Source organism: Plectrocnemia conspersa, unplaced genomic scaffold (assembly GCF_051122295.1).
Source record: "Plectrocnemia conspersa isolate PC_06_02 unplaced genomic scaffold, ASM5112229v1 ptg000014l, whole genome shotgun sequence".
Taxonomy (NCBI): domain Eukaryota; kingdom Metazoa; phylum Arthropoda; class Insecta; order Trichoptera; family Polycentropodidae; genus Plectrocnemia; species Plectrocnemia conspersa.
This window is the reverse complement of record NW_028277178.1, coordinates 15,344,469-15,358,116: the sequence shown is the minus strand read 5'-3', so window position 1 is coordinate 15,358,116 and position 13,648 is coordinate 15,344,469. Positions and strand designations below refer to the sequence as shown.

General features: G+C 33.6%; 1 protein-coding gene across 3 annotated transcripts in view; it reads left to right on the top strand.

Moving 5' to 3' along the window:
- The window catches only part of Sp1 (transcription factor Sp8), a 157,629-nt gene extending 150,251 nt beyond the window's left edge, over positions 1–7,378 (top strand). For all 3 annotated transcript variants that reach the window (XM_088204133.1, XM_088204131.1, XM_088204132.1), the window contains one exon: positions 5,561–7,378. In XM_088204133.1, the coding sequence (XP_088060259.1) occupies positions 5,561–6,820 (1,260 nt within the window). In that variant the 3' untranslated portion in view covers positions 6,821–7,378. The remainder of the gene's footprint in view (positions 1–5,560) is intronic.
- Positions 7,379–13,648: the final 6,270 nt, after the last annotated feature.

Sequence of the window (13,648 nt, the reverse complement as noted above, 5' to 3'; positions counted from 1 at the left end):
ATTACACTTGGGGTTCGTATTGTATCAAAATTGTGCAAGGGGATGAATGGCAATGGCCACTAAGGGTGCCAATCGATAATGCACCGGATCCAATGGGAGCAGAGGGCGTGGTCGCATCTGCCGCGCCCCAACGGGGGCGAATTTTGATCACATCTCGACATTTCTACAAATTCTAAAATTTAAATATGTATACATAAGTAAATAATCATTAGTATAGCGTAGCACCTTCCCGGAAGGATTGTGCCGATCAATTTATGTTGAGCTATCGTTTAATTTCAAGATCCGTGGGCAGTGGGAAGCGAAGTAACGTATTAAATAATTCAATCACTATCACTCAATTTATGGATTTAAATTAACGCCAAGCGGTGGGCAGTTGAAAATATCTATTTCACGCGAGCATGTAATTGGTCAGGAGCAGATTAGTTTGCATCACACACAGCTCTCACGGTCCAGAGAGAAGAAATAGAAGCCTGACAAACGATGCCCGAGGCGTTTTGTTTATTATTCAAAGCTACCGGTTTTTGGGATGAGCTTTTAATGCGCTCGACTCGAGTTCTCTCTCTTAGTTGACCAAGTGGTCCACATTGTCCTTTTACAAACAAGGAGGCCGGCCGCGGTTCGATTCCCGGCGGTAGGTGTCCGTATTCAAATTTAACTGACCAGTTTAAGATACGATTAATTAAGCCGGCCCCCTTGTAAGTTTACCTTTTATTATACAACTCACCCCGGGCCATATAGCTACTGATAATTGATAACCCTGGGAGCCAATCTATGATTAACACAAAAAAATAATATATTTATTCGAGTTTCAATAAATCTTGAAACGTGTCCAACGAAACTCGTGTAATTATAACTTTTACCGTTGCAATATGCGGGCTTGTTATGGGTTATATATTTTTTTTTTTTATGCAGACTCATGTCATGATTTACATTATCAATTCCAAATGGAATTAGATTTCAAAACGTAAATCTTTTCAGCGAATTTATACATTCTTATTGGAATTAAGAAAATTAAGATTGAAATTAATTTAAGATTAACGATACTGAAAATCAGTAAATATACCATAATCACTGCATTATGATAATACATTTTTAAATCACATTTTATTTGCAACTCTTATTTTTATGAAATTTGAAATTTTTAATTTAGAAAAACTTGCCTAAAAATTAAATTTATAATTCATATCGTTATTTTTATAATTATAGCTTTCAAAGTGTTAAATTCTTAGATATAGCTATACTTATTTAACACTTAAATCTTCGGTTAGGGTGCTAGTTTTTTTATGGTTATTTATTACTTTTTTCGTTAAATTAACAATCAAAATTTAAAATAGATAAAAAAACTAAACTCATAAAGAAGCTCGTATATGCTACCTGTAGTAGGGTTATAAATTAATTTATCGTTCCCCGGCTTTGAACCCACACTCTTTTGCTAGTCATCTGTTATTATACTAATGTAGAAATGACTTCTGTATTCGCCGCGGGCCACGTGAAGCTTTCGGACCCGTTTTCTGATCCGGACCAATAAGTCATTCTCTTGCGAGTTACGAGATATTTTATTGAATACAAATATATGCAAACGTGTATATAATAAATAATAATAATAATAAAATCGCACTAGAATACAAGAATACCTTTCTTTCGATGTCGTAAATCGGACAGCTTTTGAATGGAATAACGAGCTTTTGGAAAAGAGAGCGGAATGAAAGAAAGCGAGAGTGTTTTCGCAGGCTATCTTCCTGCCACGCCCACACAGCTTCCCCTTCTGCTGGACCGGATGTAGGAAGTTTCCACACGTACTCTAGTCTTAAGAGGGTACTTTAGCGAACATTGCGATCGGATCCCCGCGGGAATGATTCGAAAAAGAATTGCAACTAAAGGAAAAACCAGATATGAATTTATATTATAATTATTATTTTTTCTATCTCTTCTTAAAGTATATGTTTAAAATATTTCCTCCGTAAAAAATCAACGTTCATTAGCAAGTGTTGCTTTTCTACGGGATGTTTGAACTATTAGATTTATCTGATTGTCTCAATTAATTTCATTTATATTGTGAAACTGTGTTGCTTCAGATTTGCTTAAGATAAGTGACGATTTTGCGGTTGTAGAGAGAGGGAGAGAGATTCGAATCGGTACTGAGACATCAGCCTCAGCATCAGTCACCGCCAAAGGTTTCTCTATTAAATAATAACCTCCCGTGCCGCCACTGCCTGCTGTCCAGACGTTAATTTCCTGTCGGCCACTACCTGCGCCAAATTAGTGACGGAGGCGCCACAAAGCTCTCTCTAAAAGCTCTCCATTGTCAGCGGCGTCTAAAAGCTCCGCGCGCAGCCACCGCCGTTTTTTCAGTAATGACTTTTAAATTCGAACCGCGCTAGAACCGCTGTCAAAGTCCGAATCAATCATCAATGTATAGGTATAATATAAGAACAAGAGCGACCGCGTGCCTTATGTACATATTTGATGTTGTAGTAACACAACGAGTATCGGCTTAAAAGCTTTTCAATAAGCGATCTTCGATAATGTGATGAAATGGATTGGATGGAAGCGAACGTGATAAATTAACAAAGGAAATAATCATAATTTTATTGACACGTATGTGGACTTCTTTATATATTTTTAATTAAATAAATGATTGAGCTATATAAATTCAGACATATAAGAAAGATTTATTCTAATTATTATACTAATAAAGAATCATACTTTGTTTGTAATTGTATTGTGAAAAATCTAACTAGAAACGAGTAGTCTTTTAGTATAGTTCGGGACAAACAAGAAGGTGAAACGTGTTAGTGTTAGTGAATCTGTGAGGATATCCGTACTAGTCCTTCTTGATTGGTTTGTATACATGTATTTGCAACGAAAATAATGATTTATTGTCGTAAAATGCATTGTATTGGTTGACGAGTTGTCGTTTGGGCGAAACTTAACTTAGGACGAGGCGGTCAATTGTTTTGTAAAGAAAATACAGAGTGTTTAGAAAGTATGTAGATATGGCGGAATACAATAAGAAGCGTATTTTTAGGTAGTGCCTAAAATACGCATAACAGTTATGCAGCAGGTAGTCGCCGTGACAAAACTGGGGATCAACCCAGCTTACAAAATTGTTCAGAATTACAAAACTAACGAAAACCAAATAGTTTTAATAAATCAGTGATAAGAAGATGTATTCACAATTAATAAAAGAATTTAAATTAAAAAATAACATAAATAAAAATTAACAGAAATATTTAAATTTTCAATGAAAAGCGAAATATCTTTTTTTATATTCTAATTTTTAAGTTTATTTTACGATTTTGTAAAAACAACAATAATCTAAAATTATTTATTAAACGCTTTTCTCTAAGTATTAGTAGGTAAAAAATAATATAAAATAAATTAATAAAAAACTGTTAAACACTCGATATACACCCTGTGACTAATACAGACGCATTTCACCTTCTTGCTTGTCCCGGACTATAACCGTTTCTTGAAGTACAATTTTTTGTAATGAATTATTTTTCTGCTCTAAATTTACGGCACAATATGTTCCATTAAAATATAATAGCAAATTACATACAGTCCAATAACCAGATATTTGCAATTTATAAGGCAACCTTTACACTGTAATTGTAAATCGTTCATAATAAAATATAAATCACTGTAAGAGTATATAATTATCATCTAATGAAGTCTACTCTATTAAAAAAATCACATCTAGTGTCTTTTAAAAAAACAAAAAAATGGTCACGATGTAAAAAACAGTTTCATTCACGCAATCGACATAATGCGACTATAATCTCCTGCGGCGATTATGTTATAATATTTCGTAAGTTGTTTGGTATAGTTAATAGGATAGTTTTTCAGTCGATAATGACTTTTTGGGGATCGAACATAATTCAGAGGCGCCTTTCAAAGGCCACGGTCCCTGGAAAAGTCGTAAAAAATCGGGGGTTATTTATTTTCCGACGCGTCGTCCATTTTGCTCCGGTCGTTAACGGCGAAGGGCCTCAATGGAAGCCTGTTGAATCGGAGCTTAAACAAGCGCTTAATTTTCATTGATAAATTGACCGCAGCTAATTTCCAACACAGTTTTGCGCAACAATGGCCCCGTAAAAATGCCTAAATTTATATCAACAATCGGCGCATCGGTGGTTGAAGAAAAAATGGACGACCGTATTTATTGTGTGGGCAAAAAAAAACGACCGCATCATAATCAGCCGGGCCTTAATTCGGTCACTCGATTTTTTTTGTGGTTTTTTGATACTATTATTCATCATCAATTTCTACTTAAGACGTTCTGACGAGTGGCCGTGACGAATTATCAGGACGCCAGATATAAAAAATAATGTTTTTATACCGCTCTATATCAGAAATCAAAATAATTTTTACATTAGTAAATATGATTAGCTATACTTCATTCGCATTTATTTTATGAACACAAATATTTATTTATTTTAAATAACATAACAGGCAACACACAATCTACAACCACTAAGTAAATAGTAAGACACCAGACTGAAATCAAAGTCAAATTAGTGACATATATTTTATTAATTAAAAACTATTATCACAGATAACAATCAATATATGTCACTATTTAGATGCACGCTTTAGCTATTTTTTAAAATTATTCATTCACAAGATTAAAAAAAATCTTGAAAAATTTAATCTATTATGCGAGTGCTCATTATTTAGTGAAACAACAACTTCTACTTCTTAGATATTAGCGTATATAGTAGGGGGTCTTACATTCATATAATTTATAAACCTAACTTTGTCTATATCATTAAAAGGTCCATTCTATTTGTCATTTTAACCGTTCTGATGCCAAGCGTCTCATGCGGGGCTCAGCTGCTTCACGCCCGTAATGCCAAAAGCCATATACGGTCCATATACAGAATCTAATACAACAAGACTATTTAGGTATATCGAGTCATATTTGAAGAAACCTTTATTACTGCTTAAAAAGCTATTTTAAAAATGGCTAAGATTAATGTGCTTCTTTTGAAAATCGCCAGGGTTGCCACTAGTCACTTTGTGATATATGAAAGGTAGTTTTTAACAACAAATTATAATTGGTATAGAATTTGACTAAAACTATTTTTCAAACAAGTCAGTTTGGAGTATTTCTTCAGTAATATGATACTTCTCGACCAAATTTAGGGTGACATTAAAAATGCCAAAAAGATTACTTGTTTATATTTTATAAGAAAAAATCTGTATTTTTTTATTTTGTACAAAAAAGTTAGTCTGCTGAAAAAGCAAAAAATAATTCGATATTTTAGAGTTGTTGTGGCAGACCTAGAACTTGATTTTTTAATAGCTGCAAATGGTGTCCAAATGGACCGAAATCATATATGACGTATTTTTTTAAATTCTATAAATAGATAGCATTGGGGTCCTGTAAGTACGAAATATATTTTGGCACATAAACGGTTTTAAATTGGCGCACATATGCTCCGTCATTGTTAAGTGTGTTAATAATTTTACTGCCTTATTTACATTGATTCGCATTTTTAATTTGATGTATGATTATGTAATTTAAATAAATATTTATTTTTATTTTTTTCAACAGGAACATCCGAGTCTACGCGGCACTCCTCTTGCGATGTTAGCAGCACAGTGTAACAAATTATCGAGCAAGTCTCCTCCGCCGCTAGCGGACGCAGCTGTCGGAAAAGGCTTTCATCCTTGGAAGAAGAGTCCACAGGGTGGTTCTCCCGTTCCTGGGTCCGGTGGAGGGGCAGGTGGAGGGAGAGCGCCTCCCCCGACAGCAGCCCCTTGCTACTCTCGTCCTCCCACATCGTGTGCAGGACCAGCTCCTCCGGGATACGGCAGCGATCTATATTTCCCCGGATCCGGCGGAGGACCCGCCGATCACCAGGCGCTATTGGGCAAAGTGGAAACGCACGGCTTAGGTTCAGTGTATTCTAGGCATCCCTATGAATCTTGGCCTTTCAATGCTGTAGCGGGAGGAGCTCATCATGGAGTTTTGAAAGGCAGCGATGTGAACGCAGGAGCTGGATGGTGGGATGTTCACAGCGCCGCTGGCGGTTGGTTAGACGTCGGAGGCGCTGCTAACATGCACGCCGCTCAAATGGCAGCAAACTATGCTGCAGGCTCAGACTATTCGACTTTAAGTCACTCTTTAGCGACTGGAAACACGGCACATCACCTCTTATCGTCGGGACAGCATCTCCTTCAAGACACTTACAAATCGATGCTGCCAACGCAAGGGTTCGGTCTGCACACTTCTGCGCCGGCTCCAGCTCCGACTTTACCCCCTGCGCCCTCGCCGCGCTCTCAGAGACGCTACACTGGCCGCGCCACGTGCGATTGCCCCAATTGCCAAGAAGCTGAAAGACTGGGCCCAGCCGGAGTGCACCTTAGGAAAAAGAATATTCACAGTTGCCATATTCCCGGTTGTGGAAAAGTGTACGGAAAGACTTCGCATTTGAAGGCGCATCTCAGGTGGCACACCGGAGAGCGTCCCTTCGTATGTAATTGGTTATTTTGCGGGAAGAGGTTCACGCGGTCCGACGAACTTCAAAGACACCTAAGGACTCACACCGGAGAGAAGCGATTCGCTTGTCCCGTTTGCAATAAGAGATTCATGCGCTCGGATCACCTAGCCAAGCACGTCAAGACGCACAACGGCGGAGGCAGCAAGAAGGGCAGCAGCGAATCCTGCAGCGACAGCGAAGAGAACAGCCAAGGAGAGATGGCTAGCAGTCCCGGACCCATAGGACCAGGAGGCCCGGGAGTCCGCGGCAGGTCTCCACCTCTGGGACTCGAATTAGCCGGGATAGACGTGAAACCTCCAGGATTAGCGTGAGCAAGGTGGGGGCCGGCTCTGCTATATCCGCAGTACCGCCCCTAGCCAATAAATAGACAATCCGCGACTGGAATGTAAATATTTATAGAGGGACGCCGATGTCGAAATCATGACCAATTTACTGTGAAGGAAAAAGTGTGATTTTTTTTAAAAACAAATAACTCTATGTGATTGTACATAAACAAAGTCATTACATATCATAACGAAGAGAATTTATAAACTATTTTGTAAAAAATGAATAATGTGATAGCGTGTAAATTTATATGAATGTGTAAATTTGACAATGGATATAAACTAACTGTTCATGTAAAAATATATATATATTTACGCCCAGCGCGTGCGTGCGATAAATGTACAATGATTTTTTAACAATTGAACTTTTTATTAAAATTAACTCTATTCTTCTATTAACGTAAATCGGATGTAATTTCAAATGTATAATGGTTATATAGTAAATATATAAGATAAAAATATATATTAGATAGGCATAAATGATTATGGCTGATTTACTTGTGTAGATTTTTTATAGTCCTTTTACCGCGCAACAACGACGAAAAACACATACAAAACGTATTTTATGTTATTTTATTTTTGTTAATTTATATATATTTATATTGTATCTCAAAACCAAGGTCGATCGAATGTAAAAATTTATAACGAACGAATCTATTGCAAAATCGTTTACATATACATATATATATATACTAGAAACGAATCAAATGTATAATTTTACGCTTTTGTGATGAAAAAATATTGACATTTGTATTAAATAATAAAATATATATATTCTTCAGGACTTTAAATTATTTTATTTATTTATACATATTAGTAGAGATGCGATTTAAGTTCGTTGCGCTTTTACGATCAACCCGCTGAGCAGCAAAATTTCATCTTGGCAAACGACCATAAAATTACATCTTCGAGGGGTGAAACCGTAAACATTACCCAGTGTAGATGACATTAGTCTCAATCCGGGGGTCGATGGGGCGAACTGTGACGGTATGGGGTGGCTTTTACCCTCGTTGGTTTTGATTACATCCAAATGGTCTCCGGTTTTAATCAGCGGAAGACCACCCGCGGACTAGACGGCACTTGATGCTCCATTTACCAAGATTTGCACAATGGCCATATCGAAACCACTTTGGGTCAATACTGATTGTTGGCGAACAGTATCAGATGGTTTACCAACAATGCATTGAATAAAGCAAATATTATAATAGTATATTGTAATAATAATAATAAACCAGTATAGTTTAAATTGGAAATATATTCAACACATCTATTATAACAATAGGCAAGTATTTAACCTTAAGTATGCGTATATATAATATATACCCGAGTAATCAATACATAATAAAAATATTTATTTTTAAATTTTTATCAAGTTTCCTTAATGAGTCATAAGAAATTATAAAATATTTAAAGAAAAATAATTATAATGCACACTTACACCATCCCACATATTATTACCAGCTCTTCATAGCTATCGCCGAAAACATCATTGTGATTGGCAAGCTCGTTAAGAATCTGGATGCCTCATGTAAAATGAGTGTTCTAAAGCGACAGATAAGAATAAGGGACGCAATCGCGACTCTCTAAAGCCGAAAGTATTGACGGATTGTCGACACGCCTCTTAGCAACTTTAAGAAGTACTTCATTGAGTGGACGCTATGCCGAAAATGCAACTAATTGCATCACAATACTTTAAAAAAAAAGGCATTAGGATACAAATATGGATACAACCTGCACTTCTTCTTGTAGACATGGCCGCCTAGAGCGAACCCAGGCCCTGGGAAAACAATGATTCCGAGCCTCTTGGCAAAAATGGCATTTTATATATTTTTTATCATCATTTCTTGAATAAATAATAATAGTTTAAACCTTAGTTAACCCTTTCTATGCTACAAATAAATATAAAAATTAGCCACCGACATATTTTCTGAAATCATATTTTATGCAAAATATTTTAATTAAGCATTTAAAATTATTAAAAATATCTACTCATAATATTTATATGATAATTAGTCGTGTTTTCTTTACTGCTCAGTGTTGCTATATAATGAATTTCCAGTCTAAGTCAAAAACAAAAAAATCATGTCATCGATGTGAAAACACTCGATTGTCAAGCATTTATAACAGTATTACGAGTGAGAATCGAATAAAGCACATCTAAACCGAATTTTGACCAATAGGACAGCGCAAAAAAACATTTATCAATTATCAATTTTAGGTAAATTAGCTAACTAACAAATATTAGTAACGAATTTCTATCTTTGACTCACAACTTTTAAATGTACATTTGTGTAATAAACATAATTTGGATATCAAGATCTTAAAATTGATCAGTACACACATTACTACTTAGTGGTAAAAATATCTGATGACTCAAAACACAAAACCACAGTAAAATTAAAACTAAAATAAATGATTGATGAAAATCTTAAAACGCGCAGTATCGTATTCTGTACCATAAGAGATAAAAAAGTAAGTATTCATTATTATCTTCAACACGCACTATAAAATTTATGAAATAAATACAGCAATGAAATAATGTTAATAATAAATAAAACTTAAATTATACTGTATCAAAATATATATCTAACATCCTCATCTTCAAATAGAGTTCTTAATAGCATTGCAAGTGGAAAATGCTCTAAAATTAATTACAAATGCGAAATGCAATAGACAATTTCCTCGACGGCCAAAAACCTTTTAGCAACTAATTCAGTAATAAATTTTAAACTTCCGCAACGGGCGCGGGGTCACGTGGCCTACGCCCTTGTGACGAGATGAGTACGTCTGCTCATCCCCTGCGAGGGTGAAGGGTCTGGCGATGTGAAATCGAACGCCGAGGGTTATTTATCAAAGCATCTTTATGGCTGGATGTTGCATTGTCCCAAAACAGACCACAAATCACGGCCACCCTACTGCTTTAGATTTGCAGCACCAATTAGCGGGTTCACTTCTCAAAGGGTTTATTTGCCTTTAAATGAATATAGTTGAAAAAATCGTAAGATAATATTACGAAAATATATTTACTTATGTAAAAATTACACGTAAGTGGCAAAATATAATTCGGCTTAATTTAGTTATTAATATCTTACTTCAAGTGTTGCGCTTATGTCTTCATCTGGGACAGTGCCACTTAAATAAGGTTCTAAAAAAGTATTGACGGCATAAAAGCCGGGAATTCCCGAAAATAAATTCTCAGGTTGTCTCGACATAGAGACGAATGTTAGTATATTATATTGGTTCCAATGACTTATATTCATGTCTAGTTGTATGTATGTGTCTGCTGACTCTTGATATTGAATAGACTATAGTATAGCACCCGTTAAAAATGAATGCAAAGTATATTAAAATAAAATAAGCTAACCGAAAGTTTTCTATTGTATAATGAAATTTAGTTTTTATAATAATATTTTGTAAAAATAACCTCCAAATTTCAAAGAATAACATAATAAAAATAAAAGCAATATTGCATTGTAGTTACATTATGTCGGGTGGATATCAATAATGGACTTTTATAATAATTAGGGTTTACTCAATATGTTTTTATGCAGGTAAGCTAAAGACAATATAAAATGCTAAAGAACTTTAAAATAAATTATCTCGAAACTTGTTTTTTAAGTTCACCGTTAATATTCTCAACACCTAATATGTAAATATCTACTTATTTATTTTAAATATTTTTATCATTTTATTTGACTAGCAAATTCGCAGCTAAGCATCATATTAAAAAGTTACATAAATGTAGACAGCTGTCATACAATTTTTTTATATAGTGTAGAGATATAATATCCGGCTTATTTAAATTAAGACCATATAATATATAATCCACAAAAAATATTTAATTTAAGTTTATTAATGTTATTTGGTTTATAAGTTTATTTAATAATCAAATAAAAATACATTCCATAGTTACAAATATATGTACAAAATACATCGGCGTTGACTCGATAACGACCAAATCTTCTAACCCTCAAAATCTACCCCCAACGTTGTTTATTCATTATCATTTAACTACCCCAAACACGATGGCGGGTTTGCGACAAATTGAATTATATCAAAGACTAATATTGTAAGCCCGGGCATTATAGCAGATCATTAGATTACCAAGGGGACGAGAGCGCCATAAAAAATTGAAACAATCAGACAGAAATGCTTAAATGTTGCAAATAAATCAAGTTAAAATTTAATAAACTGCCATTGGTTAATATATTTACGACACACGAGTTAATCTATATTTATGTTTTTTATCGTCCTCATCGAAACCAGATATTATTCGTGGCAGATGAAGAACAGAGTCTCCTCGTTAAAATGTGTTATTCAAATTTAACCACACATTAATATTTTTCAACTGTAAAAGCTGTCATCTCCTACCTAATAAATGGCCTTTCATAACTCGCGTCTTTCTTTCGAGCCGAGATGATTAAAAAATATGATAAAACGTAACGGCGACGAAGTTAATAAGATTTATATCGTCACTTAACTAACCGGCATCGGCTTCATAGCTATAATAACACTTGTGAATTGTTAACACGCTTGATTGAATGCTAACATAATGATTATATGATACATATTTAGCACTGATCTGTCGCGTATAATAAAATTAACACACACACGTGCAAAATAAAACCGAAGGGCACCCTAAATATATAAATCAACATATTCCCTTAGGACGCGTCAAAAGTTATTTAGTGTCAGATATGCGTGGCTTTCTTTGTAGCGAACGCCGATACATAATATGCAATATTTTTCTAAGAATTGTTTTATGGCTTTGCGGCAAATCAAAGCTGACCCAAAACTGACACATGTTAAAAAAAACATATTTTTCGCATGGGTCGCATGTGTTAGCCATCTTCGAAGAGGAAATGAGATGCCCTTACAACATTTTTACTATCTATATTTATTTTGTTCGTTTTATTGCCTGGAGTTTACGCAAAAAAGTGCATTAAACCCGGAAAAAATGTCGAGAGTATCTAGGATAATGTAGGCTCATCAGCATCTGGAACCTATTAGGGAGCATTTCATCTCCATAACTTCCCCTTCACTTGCATTGCATTAAACAAGACCAGAAAGGGGAACCTTGAGGGTCGTATATCATTAGATGCTCTTTTTAGTGACACAGTTAAAAAAATAACAACACGTCTATGTACTGTTACTGTTCACTCTTTTTGCCAGCAAAAAAAAAATTGGCGATTCCAAATAAATGAGTAAAATACTGTAATAAATTTTGGACAATTTTCGTGCTACAAATATATAAATATTCCTTTTTTTAATTTCGATAGAATTAAACAATGATATTATAATAATGAATTTTAAAAGTAAAAATATCAAAATTAAAAGTTTTTAAGATAAATAATATTTTATCTTAGGGATTTGTTTTGTAAAAGTATTTATATTTTCCATATATTATTTTTTTCAATTTAATTATATACGACCCCTGTATTTTATTGATTTTATAGAATCGTGGATAATGAAACATCTTCACTAGATAATAAAAAACTAATGCTGATTCCTAACTACAAAAAAGGGAATAATCGTAAAAAAGGATAAAAACATGATAGTAAAAGTAATACAGAATAAAAAAATACAGATTTTATACATATTTTCAATTAATATTCTATAAAAAATTACATAAGAATAATCAAATATTTTAGCAAAGCAATGATAATCATAAATGACATGTCATTTTCTACAAAAGATAAATCCATGATGATTTATTAAGACACAGCTGAAAAATTAGTTAAATTATTAATATATTTCAGTAGTTATAGTTGTGAAAAAATGTGCACACACTGTACATTGTAATTAGAGCATAGTCTAATTATAGAATTTTGATTATAATAAATAAAATGTAGCCACTGTTTGGCAAATAAGATAACAACGTTTCTCGGAACCATATTAAAATATATTAAAAAGGTTAAAACTGTTTATTCTGAGGCCATGGGTTTGAATTCCGACAGCAGATTAGATTTTAATTTATAAAAAATAATGTATTATTATAAGCTGACTCCAGCTGCAAGATGATGAATATAAATTGTTATTTATAATACACCCAATAATTAATTTTTAAATATATAAAGTACCTATTACTTGTATTGATTTATCCGTTGTAACGCATTGATAACGAGAAAAAAAAAACAAAAAAAATAGAAAGCATTGGCTATTCGAAAGACATTTTAGTGATTCATATATTTTGGTGATTTTGGGATGTCAATGACTTGCTTAAAATTCATCTACTCTACTGAAATAGCAAGGTTCGCAAATACACACGTAAAAGATATACTAAAATAATGACAAAAAATATAGAATTGATGCTAGATAATTTTTTTTACTAAGTGTAAATAAGTAGTAACCAGAGCATAGATAGGCGATAGCCAGTGACTATTACCTGAAAGATTTGGGTTCAAATCCCGCATAAACCCTATTAATTTTTAATATCTATCGTGAGAAATGGAAATTAGTAATTGCTGTATAACTATAATTCCAATCGATCATTACAGATCTAGGTTTATCTAGAATTACATTAGGTATTAAAAATTCTCTAACAATGAGCTTCTTATATCTGAAAAATATATATGTATATACATATGTATATCTGAAAAATTATTAATAATTTTTGATTATTCAGTAGTATTTTATATCAAATTTTAAGCAATTCACGGAATAATTAAATAAGAAACATTCACGGAATAATTAAATAAAAAAAAATGATAAAGTATATACACTGATTTTAAATATTTACATACACAAAATAGTTCCACAATTGAATAGTGCGATCATTATATAAACTATCCAATTACAAAATGTCATAATTAATAG